Source organism: Rhododendron vialii, chromosome 5a (assembly GCF_030253575.1).
Source record: "Rhododendron vialii isolate Sample 1 chromosome 5a, ASM3025357v1".
Taxonomy (NCBI): domain Eukaryota; kingdom Viridiplantae; phylum Streptophyta; class Magnoliopsida; order Ericales; family Ericaceae; genus Rhododendron; species Rhododendron vialii.
The window spans coordinates 29,602,185-29,627,963 of NC_080561.1; the positions used below are offsets into that span (position 1 = coordinate 29,602,185).

Here is a 25,779-nt window from a genome sequence, read left to right on the forward strand (position 1 = left end):
AAGTCAAATCACTCTTCTCATCCTATTACTTGGTTTGAGATACTCAACTAAAGTCCCCAACACGGAAGATACATGGTTTGATTAACCAAGCTAGCTCTAGAATTCATTTGGCAAACACTTTGAGCGACAAAGCTGCAAGCATCATATGCGGCAAGTAGGCTTGCTCTTGCCTACACATGATCCAGGAGGTTAACATCTTAGCAATTTGACAAACAAATCCGAACTACACTTTGATTTTCGAACCAAAGATTCAAACTTTATAATGAGAAAAGCAATATCAACTCATACCATGAGATGCTAATCACTCCATGATCTAACTTTGAAAAACTACTCACTCATATCTAGAGAGATAAAAGCAAGCTAAAATCTAGCTAACATATTGAATCAACAAAACTTAAAATAAACTAGAGATTATGATAGATCGGAAACATAGTTACAACTTTAATGAAGGTGAAAATAGCAAAACCAAATTATTTAAGGCAGAAAATTAAAGTTTAAGTACTGAAAAAATGAAGAACACCAAGAACAATTCAAAAAGTAATTCAAATATTATTCTAGATCTAGAAATGCAATAAAATCTACTTTACTCTACTATATTCCATTCTATTCTATTCTATACCCTACTTGTGACACAATGAAGTTTAAATAGTGGCTCTCATTTTGCACACATAATATCCCAAAGATGCCCTAGAGATCCGCTGCGAAGGCCTCTCGGTACCGATACCTCCACAACTTTGGTATCGGAACCGAGCTCATTAACTGTCGCCTTTAAGCTCCTCGGTACCGATACCTCCTCTGCTATGGTATCGGTACCGAGACCTTTATCAACAACTTCAACTTCACAGCTCCTAGCAGCTTCCACAGCACCCAATAGCTTTCACAGTATATTATTTTTACTCCCTAAACTTAAGTAAAGACTACATTTTAAACCTTTCTTTTATATTTTCTTTACTTTAATTTATTTAATGAAAATAAGGAAGTACCCCCCATTTGAAAACAATGGCATTACCAGAAATTTGAGAATCCAATCAAAATGTTGACCTCCAGCTTTTAGTGTAAAACAGAAAAGGAAAAATTTCTTTTATATCCCTTCGACTTTTAGCAAAAATTCATTTTGGTCATTCATCTTTTAATTTGGACAGATAAATACTTCTATTTTCGATTTCTTTCCAATATCATCCCATACTTGGATGTCGTTAGTTTTTTGGACGGAAAATCGTCATGAGCCTAGCATGTGACCATTTTCAGGGGTAAATTTGTCATTCCACACCTCCCTCAAAAAGTCTCTCTCCTCCCTCACCCACCCCTCCCTCCTTGGTGTCCCTCTCCTCCGTCCATATTTGGCCAGCCACCTCCTCAGCCAAAAGCTCCAACCTTTCAACTGATTTTGCATTACCACCAATACCCATATACCCATACCAGTATTGTGCTCCACACCACCAAATTCCATCGTCCAGTATTGTTTGTTCCTGCGAGAGTTGTTCGACATCATTGTTTTATTTCTGTTGGATTCGCCGAAGGAGGATCCGTGCCCACTGCTGCAACCACCCTCTTCGATCGCTGGTGGCCAAAAATCTATACCTACTCACGAAATCACTCACTTCCGATCGTCCACGACTAAAAACTTATACCCACCACCGACCCAGTCGAGCAAATAGTTCTACCAAGGCAAACTTGATCTTTAACTTTTTTTAATCCTATTTCTAATAAATTAACCACAAAGACTGGAGAAGAAACTGTGTATATGACCCAATGTTACCAAACTCAATTCTAAACTCAAGTGGATGGGTCAGATGGTGTAAAAGAAATTAGATTTTGAAAAAGCAAAACGTGGACATTGGTTCTAATTGCACGACTAGAAAAATTGATGAGAACTCTCAAATCCCAAATCCCTAATTTTGTAAGTATTGCCCCCAATTATAGATCGATACCCAAATTGTAAGGGTTTGACAAATTGATAGGCCAAAAAATTGAGGGAGAAGATGGAGTTGGGTGGTATAAATCAGAGATGCAGAAGTGCTGTTGTGAGGTGGTGGACCAGTAGAATGTTGCTCAAACTCTGGAGGAGGAGGGACAAGTCGGCCTTTGGGTCGGGCACAACGGGATCTGTCAAACCCAGTTAGAGTAGAGCTCGCTGGCGTTGGAGGAGACGGCCGGAGTCGAGGCTTCCCTTTCGTTGGTGGCGCTGTTGGTGGCAGAGACGGCGGCGGCCGCCAATCACCCTCCTCCTCCCCTCCCTCTCTCTCTCCCCCCCTCCCTCTCTCTCTCTCTCTCTCTCCCTCTCCCTCCCTCCTTCCAGATCTGTTTTCAAATTTTTCAGCAGTGTTTTTTTTCTTTTACCTTGAAGGGAAGAGGGAATGGGCAAATACACCCCTCCCATTAGCTCACGTGCAAGAAAAAAGGGGAATTTTTCGTCCAAAAAATAACGCCATCCAAGTATGGGATGACATTGGAACGAAATCGAAAATGGAAGTATTTACTTGTCCAAATTGAAAGGTGAAGGATTAAATTGAATTTTCGCTTAAAGTAGAAGGGATATAACATAAATTTTCCCAATAGAAAATAACACGCTTTTCTATAAAAGAAATGGCCCAAAACATGACCTTACTATTCGAATAAAACCTTGCAAATTTGAAGTTGCTCTTAAAAAAATCCAAAGATCAATTACTGCCATTTTTTATCTCGAAAATTGAAACTTTTTCAAAAAGTCATTTTTTTATACTTAGACAGATTTTCAGGGGCTGACAGGGTCTTCATTGGTTCCTTGGGTACTTGAACGCACTCGGGCCATCCATGATGTCAAAACATGCCTTATTCACATGATTTACTTGAAAACACTAAAAACATACCTTACGTGCAATATCAAATAAAAACGACTAATTTAACGACAAAATTAAACTAAACACTAAGGACCTAACGCACCTTTAATGACATTGTCGGGTGCTTATCACTTTGCTTGACACTACCCAGTACCCGCCGGAGTCGACAACCATCACGCTGCTTTGAAGCTTTCCAACAAAAGCTTGTAGTAATGTTTTTGCTGCACCCCCAAACAACTTTTAAGACATTAGAAAGCTACAAAATCAAAATGCCAAGCCTAAGAACATCTTCAGCCTTTACTCATACTTCTACTTGAATTTGAAGAAAAAATTAAGTAAAATGTCATTTGATATGAAACGATCCAATGGTACCCAAATCTAAGCACAAATTCAAATTAAAGCTTCATTAAGGGCATACCTCTACGAGAGGGACAAAATAGCCTTCCAAAAATTTAGTGGCAATATAAGCCTCCCTTAATTTAAGTATAAAACACGCTCTGATATAGGTTCAGATATAGGAGTAGAGTGGTTTCGAAGTGTTTTTACCCAAACATCGAGTTTCAGTGACAGTGAAGAAGGGGACTTGAGACGCTTTACTCATATACTTACTAGATAGGGAAATGCAAACCTTGTCCGAGACAGATGGAGAGATTATTCTCAGAGCCTGCTCAAAATGTGTTTTCTTGATAGTCAAGGAGGTAGCATCTGAACTTCTTTGAGCTGTTAGCTTCTCTTCAAGGGCAGCCATGGCTGCTTCATTCATCTAGCATTGACAAAAAAAAAGAAAAAACAATACCGTTTCGGATGAAGATGAGAGAGAGAGAGCTAACATATCTAAGCAACACATCCGAAAGATCAGCTCCACTAAGGTTTCCACAAGCTTCATCGTTCCCGATAGTAATTAAATCCACGGTGACATCTGTAGTAGGCCGAACATAACGGCTCGGATCGGACTTCCTCAATCACGGTCCGAGCCCAAGACGGCGTTTAGATTCAGCATTGCCGGAAGGACATGCTCGGCCACAAGAGGAACTATCCGGCTTGGCCAAGATCGGGGCTTGTACAGGTGGCCCCATCACCTCTTTGTCTCTCCGAGCCTTCACCTCTTTGTCTCTCCGAGCCTTCCCCCTGTGGGATCGGCTAAGGATAGGGTTCGGCCCACCTCAGTACCACGCTCCACCCCACGCGCTGAAGCAATTACGCCAAGAGATAATGATTGGCACACATGGGGTGACAACTCATCTCAGAAACGGTTACCAAATCTTATCGGTGACGTCACGATGACGCCAGCCGACCCATGCAAGGCACATGCCCGTACTTGGAGAGCAAGCCAAGCAGACCCTATAAATACCAAGTGATGCAACGCTAAAGAGGTACTCACCAAATCTCACACAAAAGCTCTAGTCTCTTGCTTTGCTCTCTGCACATTCTCATCCTCTTGCCGGAGGGCCTTGCCGGGCAACCCCGGCCAGGTCTTAGTCATGCGTTCACTGTGTAGATTAGGGCAAGAAGGCTAGGCAACTCGCGAACCCATTGAAGAGGAGCTCAGACCAAGGATCTACGGGCCACAAAACATTTATAGGCTTCTTCCTGGAAAGAGCTTTCAAGATTAGCCCTCACTCATTTGGACTGGGCAGAGGAACACATATAGGAGTTTTCCAAACCTTCCGGGACATAAGATAGCGTGGTCCATCACCTCAGGTCTGGTAAATATATTGGCAAGATCAGAGATTAATAAGTTGGCGGACAAAGATGGCAAATAGCGCCTACCATAGGAAACTTTAAGAGAGAGAAAACTGAGATCACCTATTTGTAGCACCAATGACATAAACACCCCGTCACTGATTTGCACCATCTAGCTCAATCAGTAACTGCAAGAACAAGAAACGAACTAATATTCACTTTATAGCAGTGACTTAATGAAAACCCCATTAGAAGAAAAAGAAAAGAAAAACTCCTCCACCCCTCTTGTTTATCTTTTGTTTTTTGCAATCTCCTATAAACCTCCTTTACTTTTTTTTTTTTTTTGCTATTTTTTTTTTGGTGTATTTTGTAAAAGTAAACAACCATCTTTACAAGGATAAAGGTGCATGACCCATGTATGGTATCATCAGCAGTTGGCATATAAAAACATTCAGTTCAAGGTATATAAATATGCTTAAAAACACGTTTCTTGTAGATACACATACTGTTGCTTTTTCAAATTGCTTCGGCGCACTCCACTTGGGACTGCACCAAGCAAAACGATTCCACTATTTCCTGAAGCAAGACCAAACTATAGTGCCCAGAGAATTGAATAAATTAAACCAACTATGAAACAAATAAGAGATCGATTATTTACCCAGAATTAAAAGAAGCAGATTGATTTGTTTGGTTCTTTGGTTGCAACAATTGTCTAGAATTCTTAAAAGAGATAAAAAGTAGCATGCAACTGTTCATCAGTGAGTTCAGAAACTGAATATGTAATTTGTTAGGACCTGGTTCAAAAGGCGCTCAACAACCCAGCCCCCCTCCTTTCCACGCTTTGTAGTCAAAGCAGCCACCTACAGATATTGGAGCACAAGTTAACATCACAGATAATTACCTACGGTTGAAACCCAGCAAGCAAAAATCCTTAAGACCAATTCTATAGGTACACTACAACTTACCTCACAAAAATGTTACTCTCTTTGTTCCAAATTGCTGATCCTTTATGGGAATTCCAACTCACATTGATTTCCAATAATGCCCTTATATTTCAACTTTTGAATGAAATCATTGTTATTGGTAAAGGGATTATTTCAGTATTTTAGAAGATTGATGATAAGCACCCGATAATGCAATGTAGGGTGCGCTAGTTATCTATTTTTAGTTAATTTTATCATTTAATAAGTTGTTTTTAATTGCCTTTGCTCGTAAGGTATTTGAGTTCCGTATTGTAGGAAAAATCATTTAATTCAGGAGTTTTAAAAACCAGAGCTTGTCAAGACACGCAAGGTTCAAAAGTGACCAAGAACGGAATCATCGGAATCCAAGCCAAAGCGTTCAAGGACCCGAAGGTAACCCGTTGGCTCGAGAAGGACAAGTCAAAGATCAAGACCAAGAGCTGGGCTTAAGCCAATCGGTATCGGTACTATGCAAAAGTTTCAATCGGTACCGAGATCATCATGCGACAGCCCCTAATTGCTTCGGTATTGGTACCACTTATTTTTGCCTATCGGTACCGAGCTCTTATCTCAGTCACTTAAGGCCTTTGCTATCGGTACCGAGGACTTTGGAGGGGATCTTGGAGCACCTTTTGGGATATTCTGTGCACGTACCTTGGATAATATAAAAGGCGTGATGCCACATTGTACAAACAACTTTTGCATAATTTAGATCTAGTCTAGATTTACTTGCTTTTTGAATTGTTCTTAATTGTTCTTCATTTTTCAGCACTTTAAATTTAATTTTCTGCTTTAGTTAACTAGTTTTTGCTATTGTAGTCTTCATTAAAGTTGTAACCGCTACTCCGATCTATCGTTTAATTTAATTTTCTTCTAGCGTTGTTATTTCAATTATGCTAAGTAGATTTTTGTTTGCTCTTATCTTCATAGATATGTGTGAGTAGTTTTTCAAGGTTAAGTCATGGGGTGATTAGCACCTCATGGCTCGAGTAAAATTATATTTTTCACCATAAAGTTTAAATCTTTGGTTCGAAAATTGATGTGGGGTTCAGATTTGTTTGTCAAATTGCTAAGGTGTTAAACTCCTGATCATATGTAGGTAAGAGCATTGCCTACTTACCACACATGATACTTGGAGCTCTATCGCTCGAGGTGTTTGCTAAATAAATTCTAGAGCTAGCTTGGTAATCGAATCATTCTATCTTCTGGATTAAGAACCTTAGTTGAGTATCTTAAACCGCGTAATTGGGTGAGAAATGTATCTTTATTCGAGTCATGAGTGTTAGTAATTCCTAGACCTAACCTACTTTTTATCTAGTTTATTAGCTTTTAATTTAGCCGTTTTACTTTCCACCGCAAATGTAAAACAAAGTTGGCTGCGTAAAAGCCGAAAACCTTGCTTACTTCTACAAATCCATCAAAGCTATACTAATTATTTCTGTGGGTACGAAATCGGTCTTCCTGATTATTATGCTTCAAATGACGTATTATATAAGCCCTACGCTCGGGGCATTATTCCTTATATCGGAGCGAACGAAGCAATTGAATACATTTTGTTTTGACTTTTCAAAGAGGACTAACAATTTAGAACATCCCAAAATAGCATAAGGGACGTGCAATTTGGAACGGAGGTAGTAACAGAGTAACAACAATAACAACAATGTACCTCATCAAAGAAAAGTATGCACAGAGAACACGTCCTTGCACGATTGAATATCGTCCTTACTGTCGACTCACTTTCTCCAATGTATTTGTTCAGGAGTTCAGGGCCCTTTGATTGGTAAACAACTTTAAGAACATACGCGGTTGAAATCATCAGGGGAAAAAATATTGGACACTCAAAACAAAGTTACAAACCTTGATATGTATGAAATTGGCTCCTGCCTCATTAGCAACAGCCTTAGCAATCAATGTCTTGCCACAGCCTGGAGGTCCATACAGCAAAAATCCTATCTCCAAATCTACCCCAAATTCCTGATCATAACAGAAAGAATATCTCCTAAGTTGCAATGTCCAAACCATATAAAGTTTCCTTGTATTATGCTTGTATGCAAAAGACGTGACTAGATAAACAATAAGCAAAGCATTCTTGTAGATGTACGAAGTGCCCGTGTTAGACAATAGACACTTGGGTATAGGAGTGAGATATGTCTGCAACATGTCGAGCAATGCTTTATGGTTCGGTTGTTCCAATGAACAACATTTTATCGAAGAAACCAAGTATACTAACTGAAATGGACAACTCTTAATGTACAACTCTGTCCTCGAGCCCTTAGCCATGGAGCTTAGATGAATGAATGGGCTGTGCAAGAAAATAATATAGTTACAAGACTCTATACACATTTTGTACAAACTTGACTTACTTCGTAATGCATTCAGATGTAATAATTACCTCATAATCCTCAGGATATTTTATGCGCCTAACTACATAAGGGTAAAACTCCTGCCTTAGCAAATGAAGCCCTCCAATATCTTCCCATTTTACATTAGGAATGGCAGAAAACCCTTCTCTTCTTGAGGAAGGTTGAACCAATTTAACTGCTTCCTGCAGATAAGTTAGTTTTGATGATCAGCACCACCATATCTCAGTAAATAAAGGAAAAACAGTTTTAATCAAGACTCTTGAAAAGACAATAATTTCCGTAAAGGCAACAGAATAAGCAGTTAAGCCCGGATTTCAGATATAAAGTTGTTGCAAACTTAGTCATCATTAAACCATTATAAATGCATAAACCAAAACCATTACAAAAGCATCACGCAATTCGGCCTGTCCAGTTACATGCACATTCATATTAAGGAGTTGAACCATGGAAGTAGACAAAAGAACTTCAAAATCATTGAACGTAATAAATGACAAACAACTAGATTGTTCAACCATCAGGAAAAATTGAAGATACAAAGTGTAAAGGATGATTTTCGAAAAACAACGGAGTCAAATTACTTCTCCGAAGGTACACAGGCTTTCATCTCCAGATACCTCAAAATCAGCCATAGTGATGCTTAGACTTTCAATCTTTTCAGGCAGCCATGGATTCCTCCACCAGTCTAACAGTCTTCAGTATGATCCCCACCTTGAGGTTCTCTGTGTAGCTCAGACTTTCTTCTGTCCATGATTCTCTTCATAGCAAGGTTGCCAGCTTTATCAGCTAGAGCTGACAAGTCAGCTCCAACGAACCCTGGTGTGGACTTGGCTATCTTCATAAGATCAAAAGCACCCTCAAGCCTAATATTGTGTGTAAGAGCAGAAAGACTCTCAACCCTTGATTTTTCATCTGGAACACCTAAAATAATCTCATAATCAAATCGTCCAGGCCTCCTTAATGCATTATCAACAGCATCAGGCCTATTGGTAGCTCCAATTACAAGAACATAGCCAGGTCTACAATCAGAATTGGGCAAATTTTCGTAGTCATCCCTGTAGTTTTACGGTTGTCTCACTTTCGTCCCTCTAGTTTCAAAGTGCTCCAATTTCGTCCCTGTAGTTTGTTTTACATTCCAAATTGGTAAAATCATTAACACCGTTAACGAAACTAACGGAAAAAAAAAAATAAGTGTTCCAATTTTCAATCCGTTTGAACCGGTGCAAATATCTTATTTTTCTGATCATTTTATCTTAAATGGTCATAATGGATTTTTGACTCTAAGGCCTTTCAATGAGCACCCTAAGAGAGCCCTAAAACTAAATAAGGAGTCTACGGGTGCTTGTTGAAAGGCCTTAGAGCCAAAAATTCATTACGACCATTTAGGATAAAATGATCAAAAAAATAAGATCTTCGTACCGGTTCAAACGGATTGAAAATTGGAACACTTATTTTTTTTTTCCGTTAGTTTCGTTAACGGTGTTAACGATTTTACCAATTTGGAACGTAAAACAAACTACAGGGACGAAATTAGAGCACTTTGAAACTAGAGGGACGAAAGTGAGACAACCGTAAAATTACAGGGATGACTACGAAAATTTGCCCATCAGAATTTTCTAGATTTGGATTTAGATTGTGATCAGCCGGTTTTACAACCCTATGTGATTCATCCATACAAGTCATCAACTGGGTCACAATCCTTCTCTCCATCTCCCTCTGTAGATTTTCTCTTTTTGAAGCAATTGCATCAATCTCATCAATAAACAATTGATGGTGCTGTCCTATAAGCTTTTGCAAAAAAAAGTTCCCGAATGTTTTCTTCTGATGCACCTGAAATATATAAAATGAAATTGTAATTGTGCTAAGCATTAGAGATCTTCTACATTACAAAGTTGAGCCTAGGGAAGAAGGAAGACTTGACAAGCATGGACATGGACAAGGGACATAATTACGGGAGTCGGAAATTCAATAAACTAGTATAAGACTACAATGAGACAGAAGGATAGAGAACAATATAATTGTACAAAGAATCTCGCTGTAAATGAGTGATTTTTTCGAGCTTGAAGTGAAAAATTAACAAGCGTAGAAATGAGTTTATGCTTGCTTGGTCTTCCTTCGAGTCAACCTCAAAATAGTTTCAAGTAAGCTTATCTTGAGTGACCTTGACAAGCCACAAATTTAGGTGTCACAGGGTGGCACTTGAAGCAAGATTATGCTCAAGAACCACGTGTGGCACACCAAGCTCCAAACAACTCCAAGTAGCCAAGCATTGTATGTCAAACCAACAACAAGCAAGCAACAATATAGCTAACAAAATGAACGACAGCAAAATAATCCAAAGGAAGAGTATTTCATTGATGAGCAATAAGCTTTACAAAATAGACGAATGGCTAACAAAGTAATGACAATGACACTATAATAACATGGACTGATGGGAGGGGAGCTCCAACAAGTGGTTACAATCCCTCCAATAATATAGAAAAATGAGTTTTTCCCTATGTGACAGGAAGGAACATGGGGGTGATGAACCCTGGAGAAAATACATGAAAAAAAAAAAAAACCAAAATACCTAAGTTGGGATCCATCTACTACAACATGCTACAATGTGTTTAGAATCATTTGGACCCTAGATGACACGACAAAAGTGCACGGATTGCAAGTTGGCTCAGTGCTGAAGTTTGCTAACATGCTTTGACTTGGCTGCTTGGCATGTCGGGTTGGCATTTGGCATGGCACATGGAACATTCCGGCACTATGTTTTAATCATCACGGGGAGTAGTTGGGTATCCCATGACACTAGGCCATGCAAAAGAAACTTAAACAAGTTGCTGCCAAACCAAGCGTAGTTTGTACTCCGAAAATTAAGGAGCTCAAAAGGTGTTTAAGTCCGGCTTATTTACCCAGCAAACCGATCTCAAACCAACGTTAAACGAACCTAGTGAGCTGTCATGGTTCACTACAAGAAAAATTGCATTGGGTGACGAATGAAAATCGTCGCAAATTGTATGTTTTTCGTCACAAATAATATAGGTGACGAAAAAAAATTTGTCGACTAAAGGTTGTCGAGGATTCCTACCTGGTAACGAAATCTATTTTTCGTCATCTATAATGCCTTTTGGTGACGAAAAATTTCGTCACGGAAAAATGACTTGGTGACGAAATTTTCTTTGTCACCTATTGTGCTTTTTTTATGACAAAATTTCGTCACAAATTATTCCCTTTGGCTCGTCAAAGGTGACCCATCGGTGATGAAATTTTTCGTCGCGAAAGACATTCTTATATGTGAAAAAAATCTCACTTTCTTGCTCCTGCAGAGTTTCGAATCCGAGTCTCCTAAGTTTGCACGCAAGCTTTAACCAACTATACCACACAAACTTTTTAGCATATGTGTGAAATATCTAATATATAACACATACATTGAACATTAAAATATATTTTGAACGGCATTTTGAACTATTAAACATTAAAATTAGCAATTTTAATAAACATGAAAGTCGTAGCTCTTTATGTTATTGTTCAAACCCAATTTAAATTATCTCAATCGGAGTTCTGAGCAAAGAGTTATGCCCGAAATATATTTGGTGACAAAGCGTAATTCATAAATTTCGTCACCAAAGGATAAATTTTTCGTCACTGAAAACGTAAAAAGAAGACGAAAATATTTTTCGTTGCCAAATTGGTTCATTTGGCGACAAAATATTTTTTCCGTCACCGAATAGTTATCTTTGGCGACAAAAAATAATTTCGTCTCCTTTTTTACTCTTTTGGCGACGAAAATTTTATTTCGTCGCCAAATAAGAGCCTTTGGTGACAAAAATATCTTTTTCGTCGCTAAATAGTTATAATTGGTGACAAAATAATTTCGTCAAGGAAGTTATCAAAACAGTGACAAATTTATTTTTTTATCACCAAATATACTCATTTAGTGACGAAATTAAATTTTGTCGCCACTTTTTCGTCACTAAACATACTTTTTCTTGTAGTGGTTCAACCCTACCCACAAACAACATTTGAAGAGAAGCCATTTAGTAATGCCCATAGCTGTTAAAAACCTACCACACAGGATACCCATCCTACGATTTGCACAAGTCTCCTTCCAAAAACTAAAATACTATAGGTATCCCACCTTGTATCTTTTTCATACCCTACAAAATGTCATACCACAATAACAGAAGAAACTACAAAACGTCACATCATATAACAGAAGAAATGGAACAACCAAGCGTCCTAAAAACGAAAAAACTATAGGTATCGCACCATGAATCCTTTTCGTACCCTAAGATTACTTGTTTTAAAATGTCATACCACATCTTATAAGAAACGGTCACCTAACCTAACGCATCCTAAAAACGGTATACAATATGAATCTTGATTCGGAAACACTGGTAGTAACTACCTGAAGTGCCGGAGACCAATTTGGTAGCGGAAACCAATTGAAGGGGACTTCAGTCTCGTTAGCAATGGCATGGGCCAGCTTCGTCTTCCCGCACCCTGGCGGCCCGTGCAACAAAATCCCGGACATCGGCCGCAGCCCGAGCCACCTCGGCAACTCCGGGTGGTAAAGCGGAACAATCAGCTCCATCTTCACTTCCTCCAAAACCGACTCCATCCCACCCAAATCACAAAGCCTAGGCCCTTCATTCCCCTTCACCTCCCCTTTCTTCTTCCCATCCTTCGACTCACTCGACTTAATCGAAACCGCACCGTTCGCCTTATCTGACTGCTCGTCCTGACTAAAATCGCTTCGCTCGCTTTGACAGCGACTGTTTTCCCTCTCCTCACTCGCGTAGATTCTCCACGCCTTCTTACGAACAGGAAAATCGTCGACACCATCATCCTCGCCGGTCGAATACAAGGTTAGATGACGTGGACGAACGGCCTTGATCGTCCTGACTAAAATCGCTTCGCTTGCTTTGCATGTGTCGATTGTCCGTCTCCTTGTCCGCGTTGTTTCTCTTCGTCTTCTTACGAGCAGGAGGATCGTCGGCGCTGTCATCGTCGCGGTCCACTACGAAGTTCGATGACGTGGACGGACGGCCCTGATCGTCTAGATTGATTGATGTGGTGTTCTTCGATTTCATGCGGTCCAGGGTTTTTTCAACGGTACTGGTGAACGGGTGGAGCTTGTGACAGTTGTACTCGGGGAGGGTGGAACGGAGGTAGGTGACGATTTCGTTGGCGGTGGCGTGGTTGGTGTGACTGGTGTACAACTCGATGTGGCGGCGGTGGTTTCGTTCGAAGGCCGTCAATGGCGATGTGCCGCCTCTGTTTCTTCTCTTTCCCATTTTCATGCCTCTCTTGGGTTTGGAGTTCGGTTGAGGGAATGCATGCGGAGGAGAGAGGGAGAGGAATGGGGTTTTGGTTGAGTTCAGAGAGAGATAGAGAGAAAGAAGGGAATGGGGTTTAGGCGGAGCTAGGAGTTTGGGAACTCGGCTGAGTCGAGGCAGGTTCGAAGACTAACTTGGGTGTTGTAAGTTGTAACGGTACATAGTGCGCTGGGTACAGGTGGGGAAGCGCGAGCGCTAAGAGTTCTTTTCAAAACCCTCTCAGAGACTCACAACGTGCAAATGCAGAATAATGATTTGGAGCAAGAATGAATGCCGTTTTGAAGGATTATGCGACTAAGAATTCATGTTGGAAACGTGTATTTTAAAAACAGTCTAATGGGCGGACAATAAGTACACAAGAAGATAAAAAAAATACGTATTTTTGTGTACTTTTTACACTTTTAAATATACATTCACATACTTGTTACGTATTGTTTTGTCCATTTGGTTGATTTTAAAATTTCCATTTGAAAAAGGGGGTTGAAACTTTTTCAAATCTTCCTTGTAACCTTTATCCCACGTTGCTTAGGGCATCTCCAATCTATCTCCATTCCTCCAAAATAGAGAATGAATGTGACACATTGAGGGGAGATTTTGTAATTTATTTCCTTTTTTCTTCACTTTTTGTACTTTTTGAGAGAATTTTTGAGGGACCCATTAAAAAGGTCAATGGATCCCTCAAAAATTCTCCCAAAAAGTACAAAAAGTGAAGAAAAAAAGAAATAAATTACAAAATCTCCCCTCAATGTGTCACATTCATTCTTTATTTTGGAGAAATGGAGATGGATTGGAGATGCACTTAGATACAAAAATTTCAAACCCTTTATATTACAAGACCCTTTAGAAAATGGGCCAATGATCAAGGCAATTTTGGAAAACTTGGGGGTGTTTTAGATGAGCTGTGCTACGTGCACAGCATGCTATGCACAGCAGCTGTGCACAGAGCCCTTTTTTTCCGCCTCGGGTCGCACAAAGATGATCGGAGCCGCTCATTTTGTTCAAAATATGTCGTTTAAGGTCTCTGTAAAAAATGAGCTTCGTTCGATATCGTTAGAGGTGTTAACAAAACACCCAAAATCACTTCAGAATATAGGCCTAAATTCTGAAGTGATTTTGGATGTTTTGTTAATGCCTCTAACGATATCGAATGAAGCTCATTTTTTACAGAAACCTTAAACGATATATTTTGAACAAAATGAGCGGCTCCGATCATCTTCGTGCGACCCAAGACGGGAGAAAAAGGGCTCTGTGCACAGCTACTGTGCACAGCATGCTGTGCACGTAGCTTTTCTGGTTTTAGATTAGCCACTTGGCTTATTAGTATTTTTAAATTTTTTTTTTCATTTGTTAGTTTCATGTCAGAATTTTGTGGATGATTGATCGTCTCAACGAGTGAAATAAGAAAAGTAAAAAATTATGATGAAAACTCAAATTTTTATGAATATAAAGTTGACAAATTTGGCCTTTTTTTTTTTTTTTGTTGATTTTTGCCTTTGTTTAAAAACTTTTAAGTCTGGATAATAATTTTTTATTTTCTGATTTTTCTCATCGAGACGAACCAATAATTTACAAAAATTTGATGAAAAATTAACAATTGCGAAAAAAATTGATTAAAAGTAAAAAGCCAAGTGGCTTATTTAACAAAAAGACACCGTTTGATCTGAAAACCAATTACCTGGGTACGGGGTGCGCATCGTGAGCTTCGCACTGGAGGGGGGCAATTTCCCAAATTTGGGCCTTGCGCGCTCACAAGTTTAGACACACTTTACTAAAAAATTTAGAAACGTTTTTTGTGTTTTATTTACTAATCAAGAAAAAATGTGTGCTTAATTAGCAAGCTAATTGATTCGGTTAGCGCACTAAATAACTCTCATGTCTGATTAATTCGATTCTGGTTTCCAAATGAACCACTCTTCGTTTTGGCTATATAAAAGGAAGATCGAGTACGGTGTTCTGGGCTGCCTTATTCTGAGGACAAATAATTGTCGATTTGGGGTATTGGTGATCAACTTGCATAGAAATCACAAGTAATCATTCATTAACATTTCTAATACGTGAAGGAGAAAACCTAATGGGGGTCAATTAAACTTGCCCTTAAAAACAACCCAAGGAAGAGTTTATTAACTTATACTCCCTCCGTCCCTTTTTAAGTGTCCTGCTTCGTAACTTCAACTTATTAAAAAGACATCATCATTACACCTTTCACATTAACTTTTTCCTCCACTTTCCCTACTTACCCATCATCATTACACTTTTACTCACTAACTTTTCAAAATAAAATCTATTTTTAGGAATAAAATAGACAATACACCAACTTTTACCCCCCTAACTTTACAAAATGGACACTTATTAAGGGACAGCCCAAAATGAAATACTGGACACAAAAAGAGGGACGGAGGGAGTACTCAAAAAATCACCAATTGGGACTAGCTCTGTTTGTCAGAATTCTTACATTTCACGAGGAGGTCAGGAGTTCGAGTCTCCCCACCTGCGTGTGGATGTTCTTTCCTTAGAGGGTTTTTCCTTTCTTTCTTTGTTTCTATAAAAACTAATAATGGACTTATTTTTTGTATTGGTTGAATTGTTGGACTTAGTTGTCTCGTAGATTCTCACAATTGATGTAGAGTATCGAGTTTGTACTCTGTACATATCAGATATAAAATGATCTCTTCTATTGATTGAAAAAAGAAAGAAAGTAAAATAACAAAAAATAGATATCACACACAAGCATGACACAGCTCTAGCTCCCAAAACCTTTACGACGCTAATTTAATACCGACACTAATTTAATCAAACACGTTCATAACATCCACAACCAATCTCTTATCTTTCCTACAAATGCTAATCATTTATACTACTTCTTTTAAATACTACTTCTTTTAAATGTACGAAGGTGTTTTCTACTTTTTGTTTTTCACAAATACCCCAAGCACTTGCAATTAACTCTAACCAAATATAATTTATTGATTTTCATCCTCCTCATTTCACTTCCAAAACTGAACCAGTGCATGGTTTTTGAAAGCAAACCGAACCAAAGCAAGTTTTGAACCATTGCAACTGTTGGTTTCCGAACCAGTGCAACCTGTTCAAGCGTGACCCTTTGTGAACAAAGACGTACCTGTTCGGACAGCCACTTGTCTGCCTATAAGGAATAATTCATACCGCAACATCTCCGTAGCTTAAACTCACAGTCGGTAATGTTTTCGCGGTGGTTCGTAGAAAGGAAGAAGTACTTCGAAACACAATTTTATTTTTTGGAATCATTGACTTAATTTTCTCACTTCTGAGTTAGAGGATAATCAACCAAATGTGATAGCAATTCAATGGACAGTGTCTTAAACACATGATGCATAGTACGTAGCTTTTTTGCTATAGGATAATAAAACTTGAACTAATTCCTGACAGGTATTATTCTGACTTTTGAGTATTGCCGTATAGGGGAATCAAAGCAACGAGATTTGATATTCACCCTAGGGCCATTGCCATTGGAATTACATGCATCTTCTGATTAAAATAAAGGACTGAATTATGTCATAGGACATGTAGAGTTTGAGACGATATTAGATTATCAGATTGGAAAACCAGGACTGAAGAATGCAATGTATTGGTATGTTCAGTAATTAATTGAGTGTCACGAGGAGATTTTTTCCGGAAGCAAACCGAACCAATGCGAGTTTTAAACCATTGCAACAGTTGGTTTCCGAACCAATGCAACCTGTTCAAGCATGACCCTTTGTGAACCAGGCCTTGAACCATTGCAACAGTTGGTTTCCAAACCAATGCAACCTGTCCAAGCATGACCCTTTGTGAAACAAGCCGTACGTTCGGACAGTCACTTGTCTGCCTATTTAAACAGATTGTATCCAGCTATTTTATGCATCCAAAATCCAGAGAGCACACATACACTTCGCATGTAGAGTCGGAGAGAGTTCTGCATACTTTTAGTTCGCAGGCATGTATTCGAAGTGCTGCATTTGCGTGCGTAAAGATCGTTGCATCTTGGGAAGCGGACATCCAGAATCGGGAGCACTTTGACGAGGGCAAAATCTGCTTTAATAACACTGTGATTCATTGTTGGACTCAATCTACTTCGTATTCTTTGGTGTCGGCATTTGTGAGTTATATTTTCCGGTTACTACTCATGTTCTAATCTGCTCACGCATTACTTTAATTAGTTGTTTAAGTAGTTTGCCTATCTATTTACTTTCTCCCGAATCTGTTTTTACATTGGGTTAATTAATTAGTAACACACCCTTTGTTACTCGTGTAGATTTCCGAATCTGACTTAGCTCAAAAGTTTTTCCATTAGCATCTTATTTAATTGGTTTCCATAGCAGACAAGTGTTAGATGGAAAGGTTAGTTGGATAGGAAACAGAGAATTATTAGATTAGAAAAATATAGAAACCTCGATCAGCATCGTTGCACCTGTGGCACTATCAAAGAGGTGTCTTCTCACACCAAGCCTGAATGAGAAATTTTCCATTGTCCAGACGAAAAGTTAATTAATAGGAAAACAATAATGCAGAGATTACATTACTTGGCCAAGCTTTCACGTGCATCGCACGTGCTTCTTTACTAGTGTTAATAAAAGGGCCGATCATTTTGTTTGCCAAAAATGCCAGGACCATACGTCGTTGAAATGAGATCCACAAGGAGGGGAAATTGGAGTGACACGAAGGACGTGACTAGTAAACTGGCTAGTACGGCCACCGGAATAAGTATCCACAACTTATCGTGCCCAAACGAAAGATAGAGTGTGGCACTAAAGGCCACCATCATGGTTGTTATGGATAGGAACAAGGTTGACAGGCCAATTATCAATCTCTTGGGAAGAACATAGAGAAAATCTGATTCAGCACAACGAGAAGTAAGGATGGACAAGAACATCAACAGAGAAGTGGTGGACGTGAAGAGAGAGATTGCATCTGAAACAGCAAAGGCAATGAATGCTGTCTTTTTGGAGAAAATGGGAAGCCCAGTGTTGTCGCTGCCGCCAGGAACAGTGATCGCGGCTGCAAATACCACTGTGACGATGAGTGCTACCACAATTGTGCATGAGTTTGCAGTGTCTTTCATCCATTTTTGTCCTTCCTCTACTAATTTCTCGTGCTCTCTAGTGAAGACCATTGCGGGCGTTTCTCCAGACTTATTTTTGGCTCTCCTTAAACATGGGCGGTACTTGTTCCTCCACTTCTTACATGATAGCACATAAACTACAAAGTATTCATATATGTACAAACATATATGAATGACTAACATCCATCAAGGATATATACACATGTTAAAAACTTATCACACAACCCATTTGGGTATCACCAGGATTTGAGTATATACATACTCCCTCCATCCCAAATTACTGGTCCCTCTTTCTATTTTGGGATCGATGTCCCAAAATAAATGTCCACTTTCTACCAATGCCCATTAGATTTTAAGAAGATTCCTGTTTTGCCCTTTCTCTCTCTACCATTTGTTAAAGGGTTAATTTTAGAAATAGTCCCTCTAGTTTCCATGCAATCTCAATTTCATCCCTATAGTATTAATTGTGTCATTTTTAATCCTATAGTTTATATTTTGTCTCAATTTGGTCCCTCTAACTGACGGCGTTATTAAAACTAACGGAACTCGTAGGTAAATTTGACATTTCGCTCTTAGAGGGATGAAATTGAGACAAAATACAAACAAGAGGGACTATTTTAGAAAATACATTTTTTTTTTATTTTGCAACGACAAACTCACACTTAAAATCTTTCTCTGATTGAATAATCAAAGTGTATTGAGGAAATTAAAAAATTTATTTTCAAACATATTACAGATAATATTATGAAATTCGATAAGCATCCCTTAGTTAAATATCTTTGCATCGATTTTTTTCCAATGGATTTATCTTAATTTTTACAATCCCGTTATATATGTTCTTTTCTATGCGATTACAAAAAAAAAAAAAAAGAAGTTGAAATACTTTGTTAATCTCTATATGAAACATTTTTCTTTCTTTCTAATAGCGAAAATAGAGATTTTTTTTTTTTTTGGTGAATAAGGAAAAAGTTGCGATGAAACATTTTTTTGCGAAACATTTTTCTTTTTTCTAATAGCATAAAAAAGAACATAATGGGATTGTAAAAATCAAGATAAATCCATTGAAAGAAAAAACCCAATGCAAAGTTATTTAACTAAGGTATTCTTTTCAAATTTCATAATATTATCTGTATTATATTCTAAAATAATAATTTTTATTTCCCCAAATATATTTTGATTATTCAATCAGAGAAAAATAATTAAGGTGAGAAAGATATTAGGTATGAGTTTGTCTTTGCAAAATCAAAAATAAAATGTAAAATTTTTAAAACAGTCCCTCTAGTTTGCATTTTGTCTCAATTTGGTCCCTCTACGAGTGAAATGTCAATTTTGCCCCAGAGTTCCGTTAGTTCTAATAACACCGTCAGTGAGAGGGACCAAATTGAGATAAAATATAAACTATAGGGTTAAAAATGACACAATTAATACTAGAGGGACGAAATTGAAATTGCATGCAAACTAGAGGGACTGTTTCTAAAATTAACCCTTTGTTAAAACCAATTATACTATTGTAGTGTAAAGAATGGGCGATATAGAAAAGTCAAGTATAAAACAATTGTACTGTACTTAATAAGTTGGATTTCCCATAAGGGACAAGCAATTTGGGACGGAGGGAGTATATAAGAGTGCTTTCATAGGTAACATAATGTCACTCTATGCGATTGCTCTAAAAATAGATTTGCAGTTGTAATGTTGAATGTCATAAAATACGATACCCGACCTAACACAAATTGGTCTTAGGAGAGATGTGGAAAAGTGTAACACCCCTAAAAACCTAATCAATATTTCAGTAGAATCAAAATTACTTTAATATGATATTTTAAGCGAGGTAAAGCCAAGGTTTAAAAGAAAAAATGGATAGGAAGTGGACGTGGTTGTGTGCATGAATTCTTGAGGGATAAGTATTGTGTGTGCATGTTAGATGGAAGATAAATTAAATAGCTTAATGAATGGACATGTGTCCACCCTAGAGTTCGTCTTGGTGTCATCAAGTTTTGTATAAAGAAGAAGAATACAATTGAAGTTGTGGTCTTATAGAAACAGAGAAGTCGAATAGGAAAATATATACGATAGGGATGAGATTTGAGGATGGTCTTGAAGTCTGCATGTTTAACGGTGGTGATCTTAATTAAGGTACCGAGTAATATGCAATACATTCCTAGCTAAATCTCTTTGCAAAGAGTATTCTTTTGATTCTCTCATATTTGTAGTACTCATTTGATCTCTAAGCTTATTGATTCAATTATTTTGTATTGTGACATAGAAAATATTTGGCTGAAAGTTATTGAACAGATAGGAAAATAAGCAAGCCTACTGGATCAGAGAAGTATGAGAAACGTATGATTGAATGCCTTACGGGGAGTTTAGAGAAATTATGGGGCCCAAGTGGCCTATATAGATCAATTTTGACCTGGATGGTGCGTGGCATGTTACCTAAATGAGGCCGGGTGCTAGGCTACATATGAAATGTTATTCACAATTATCCAATTTGATTTGTTATCCTCATTTATTGAGCAAATTCTTATTGCTAGCCATATTTATTATCCTTGTATTGCATGTGCTACCCGACCCCTTCTATATTTTTCAAGTGCAGAGCAAGTTAGTTTTAGAAATTATTTGAAAAATTTATATGATTTTGGAGGTTTTTAGGCACATCATGTATATTTATCTTGAAGACTTGTAATTATTGTAGACATATTTATTTTGAGGCAATATAAAAATTCGGATCGTCACAAAAAGTGATCCGACGAAATTTCATTGATCCATAATAGATTTGACCATCGGCAAGTTTTGGTTATCTTCCTCATTAAATGACCGGAGATACAGCCCATATTCATGTACTAGTTAGATCAGAGATAGAGCTAGAAATTTCATTACACAGGGGCGACCATGTATGCGAGCTAAAAATTCTTGCATATTTTCATAGAAATTTTTTTTTCTTATAATAGTAGAGTTATTTATTTTCTTTGCAGGGTGACCGTCTCTACTGGCCCCTCCCTAGCTTCATCCTTTAGTCAAATAGTACTATTCAATTGATGTGGGAATAGGTTTGAAAAGGAGTATTCACGTAGATGGTAATAGCAAATGCATATCACAAGGATTACAATCGAATGACTTGCAATTTTGGCTCAACAGAGCGTCAATTAGATCAACGATGAAAGAATCTTCCAGAACCTTTTCAAACCTAGCTTTGTAACAAAAATAAACAAAACATGTAACCCGATCGATTGACGAAAATGAAAGGAAAACCATCCAACATCAAATACTAGTTTTAGTTGTGTCGTTTAGCTAAGCAGGACAAGCTATTATCAACATGTCCATACGTGCACGACTCTGCAAACACACACACATGTATGTTTGTGTGGGCAGCGTGCCCTGAAAAAGGCGGATCGATGAGTGCGCTTTTGGCAGACGAGCGCTCAATTCAGAGCGGCCACTTGGGTTTGAAGGTCCGACACCCAAAGAACCGAACTTGAAACGCTCGTTGCGCTGTTTGATTTTTAAGGCACCCTTCTCGCCCAATCCGGAGATCGGTCTCTACTTAGGCATTTGCGAAAATGTTTGCGATTCTGTTTGATTAATCAATTCTTTAGCCAATTAGGGCCGGGAACAGTTTAATGGGGATTAAGCTGTAACATGTTTACAGGATGTGATAGATAGCATGCTCGCTTATTGAAACAGTTAGTATAGGATGAAAACATACTGCTGTGGGAGTTTAAACAGACTGGAACGCCCCTGTTTTGGAGTGTCGTGCGCAGGAAGAAACCAATATGCACTGATCAAGTCACTGCATGCTGATCACACCTACGCGCGCTACTACACGACCTGCACGTGCCAGTAAGCCTAAGCCCACAGCTCTTATTTTCAAACCCTCTGGGCTTTGGAAGGACCAGTGCACACCCTGAACAAACCAAGTAGTTGATAAATAGTTTTAAGCAGTTATAATATACAGTTTAAATAGCTGAAAAGCCCTATAAATTAACAAAATACCCCATAAACAATGTGGGGACAAAATAATGGCTTAAGGCCAAGTTACCCATGCAAGGCCACTCACTAGTCGGAGACAAACTGGCACGCGCGTGTTGCGCTCTGGCGCGCGTGGGTTGCGCCCTGGCGTGTGCTTGTCTGTCATTCAACCAGTGTTTGGTTTACATGTTTCTGGGTTCTAGGACAAGTCCAGAATGATCCCAGGGGTACTCCATAGCAGCAGAAACACATTTTGAACTAAAACTAGCAATTTTAACTAAGAAAAGCAGGAAACTGGTTTTTAGCCTGCTTGCAGTAGCCTATATGTAAATAAAGCATAAAACAGTAAGACACCAATCCCCAAGCCGACATGCGCGCACAGCCACAGAGTGGTGCGCGCGAATATGGTACCATAACGCGCGCATGTGCCCCGGCGCGCGTTGGTTCTTACCACCACGATTTTTGAAACCTTGCTAGCTTTAGGACAAGGACTGGTATTGATTACCAGCATTGGCCCTGCCAGCCCCCCTCAAAGATCAGAACATGAAACAGTAGGTATGTTATACCTAGATTGAGTTTGAAAGAGGTTGAGCTTTGATGCTTGAGGCTTAATTGAGGTGTTTATTTGAGTATTTTGAGGAATGTGAAATTGGATAAAAAAGTACTAGAGCTTGTGTACTTACTCTTTTGAATTTTTGTAACCCTTTGTGTATGGATTTTTCTTACTCTTTGAATGGAAGCATATGAGGAGGTATATATAGGAGAGAAGTGGTTGGTATGGAGCTGCAAAGAGAGGAGCTCAGCCAGTCCACGAGGCTGACTGAGGGTTACTTGGTGGTTAAGCTTACCAACCCATAAAGGTGATGGGGGAAGGCTTTGACCGGCGAGCGCAGGTTGCGCTCCGGCGGGCGCATGTTGCGCTCTGGCGTGCATGGGTTGTGCCTACTACGTACAAGAAAATCGTTCTATAACAACGGTCGAAAGCGTCGCCAAAAAATCCGAAAACCGTTTGTAGAGACCCGTTTAGGCTATACCAACGGTTCGAGAACCGTTGGCCAAACCGTTGCTGTAGAGGTATAGCAACGGTTTTAACGAGCGTTGGTACAGATTATTTTTTACGAACGGTTCATATAACCGTTGCTAAAGGCAATTTTCATTTTTATTATTTTTTTTACTAACGGTTCATATAACCGTTGCTAAAGGCAATTTTTATTTTTTTAAAAGCCAACCACTGTGTGACGTGGCAGCCGCGTGGTGCTGACGTGGCACCCGCGTGGCGCCACCCTGTCGCCCGCGAGGCGCTGACATGGCACCACCATGGCGCCCGCGTGGCAGGCGAAATAATCTTGCTCCTCCTGAGAATCGAACCGCCGAACTCGCGTGTGCGCGCGCGCGCGCGAACCAACTGGGCTAGCCCATAACTTGTGTAAAATCATACACCTTTTAATATTTATACTATACTAACCGGATTTTTTTAATCTTTTTTTTTTAAATCCGGTTTATACTATACAAACACTTACTAATATCATTTTTTTCACTAGGTTCAATAATTACCTTTTAAAATTGGTATAAATGCACAAGACTGTATGCATGTAATCATATATGATACTATATTTAATTATAATTGTTTTTTTTAACAGAAATTATAATTATTTAGATTGATGCAAAGTAGGATAATAATTTTGAGAGATGTTTTATTTTGTAATATTCATTTACAAAAAATGATATCTTGTGTGAGAAAAATAGTTCCATTATTCACTCATCTTCAATTAAATTGACTTGCACCATGTACATAAAAAAAAAAAACCTCTCTGTTTTCCATTTTTTTTTTTCAATATTAATTTTGCCTTTTCTAAATTTTTGTTAGATTCACAAAAAAAATTTTGATTGGTAAGTCATTTCTATGAGATGAGTCTAAAAAATAAAATAAAAATGCAATTAAAAGCATAAAAAATCAATATGGGCAAAAAAATATCAAACAACTAACATTTGTTGTCTTTAGTGTCATCTTATATGATATTTTTTTCAACTTCGGTCCACAATTTTATTCTTTTTTTATTCTTATTAAGATGAATGATTAATCCCAAAATGAGATTAGTTTCAAAAATTACCACAAAATGCTAAAAAAAATACGTTAAATAAACAATACCGGAAAAAATACCACAACAAAAATTTAGGAAAAATAGCCCTAACAAAAGCAATGGTCTCAATCATCATGATTGTGTCATGGTCAAGGGGCTAAAGTATGTTCAAGAATGAAGTTAATCGAGTATCGCTACACACTTATCGGACAGAAAAACTCATTTTATTAATGAAATTGTGTATCGATAAAGAAATTTTCTAAATCTGATCGAGCCAAATTTCTACAAGAACGATTTAATCAACATGAAAAAAAAAATCAACAGTCTCAATCGTTAGTTCGGGTTTGGAAAACCGATCGCATGAAAGAAAATTGATTTTGGCGGTGTAAAATTCTACTAAAGGTTAATGAAAGCCGTTGCTATAGTCCAGTTTATAGTAATGGTTATTTAAAACCGTTGCTATAATCCAGCTTATAGTAACGGTTATTGAAAACCGTTCTATAGGTCAATTTTTACTAACGGTTAATGAAAACCGTTGCTCTAGTGTTGTAATCTACTAACGGTCACACGAAAACTGTTCTATAGTCCTATTTCTAGTAACGTTTTGTAAACCGTTACTATACACCATCTATAGCGACGGTTTTTTACACCGTTGCAAAAAAAACCGTTGGGAGATCTTGAATTTCTTGTAGTGGCCCTGGCGCGCATGGGTCAACGGTCGAGCTTTGACCATTGACCACACCTGGCAGTTTGACCTGTGCGCGCGGATTTGGGAGCAGCACGCGCGTGTGCCACCTACTCATGCGTTGGTCAACGGTCAAGCTTTGACTATTGACCAACACCTGTCAAGTCGATCTACGCGTGCAGGCTCTCAACCAATGCATGCCAGTAGGGTTTTTGGCTTTTTGAAGTGGCTTAGGATCAGGTTAGGTTTAAGGGTTTTGCAAACACTCAAAACTCAAGCACTTATCATTCTCGGGGTGTTCTTGATTCGTTTCATCATCGAGGAATCAAATACCGTAAGTAAACTAATCTGGAAGCCCAGATTGGGGTGTCTACAGTTTGGCTCATAACTGTTAGGCATGCATGCATGTTGAAAGGAATATGTATTTTGTGAACAGTCCTTGGAAAATTAGAAAGTAAGATGTCGTACCTTAAACCATTGTAACTCACGTTGCATTTGCAAAGCTGCACCAGGAACAAGATCGAGTTTTATTCGGGGTGCCAATCTTCCGGCTAAGTGCAACATAGTGTCCTCATGATTGTCTCGAACCAACATGAGATATCGTTTTAATCACCCATTTGATACAAGAGGTTGAAAACATTTTCATGGTGTTCTATAACTGCTCGTTGAAATATGGTACGATCGTCATCGTCCCTTGTCCAAATTAACTTGGGATATGAATCCACGATCTCTTCTATAACCTCGTGAATCCCTAACCTTGTTGCAATAATAAGTGCATCTTTGGCAAATGATTTGAAAACATTTGAGTCATGTGAAGAT

The 25,779-nt window shown here is 38.5% G+C and overlaps 1 protein-coding gene and 1 pseudogene across 1 annotated transcript; both read right to left on the minus strand.

Annotated features, from left to right (window-relative positions):
• Nucleotides 1–2,967: 2,967 nt before the first annotated feature.
• Nucleotides 2,968–13,252, minus strand: LOC131327392 (cell division control protein 48 homolog C-like; annotated as a pseudogene).
• A 4,481-nt stretch (nucleotides 13,253–17,733) lies between these two features.
• Nucleotides 17,734–25,554, minus strand: LOC131327789 (ankyrin repeat-containing protein NPR4-like). Its single transcript, XM_058360921.1, has 2 exons — nucleotides 25,449–25,554; nucleotides 17,734–18,365 (listed from the first exon to the last, which is right to left on the minus strand). The coding sequence occupies exons 1-2, from the start codon at nucleotides 25,552–25,554 to the stop codon at nucleotides 17,734–17,736; spliced, it is 738 nt and encodes a 245-aa protein (XP_058216904.1).
• Between the last annotated feature and the right edge of the window lie 225 nt (nucleotides 25,555–25,779).

Bases quoted from the DNA above. Each gene is read 5' to 3' on its own strand.
- LOC131327789 (XM_058360921.1), bottom strand. From the start codon at position 25,554: ATGTTGGTTCGAGACAATCATGAGGACACTATGTTGCACTTAGCCGGA. The intron at 18,366-25,448 runs GTGAGTTACAAT...AATACTTTGTAG, and splicing joins TGCAGCTTTGCAAATGCAAC to TTTATGTGCTATCATGTAAG.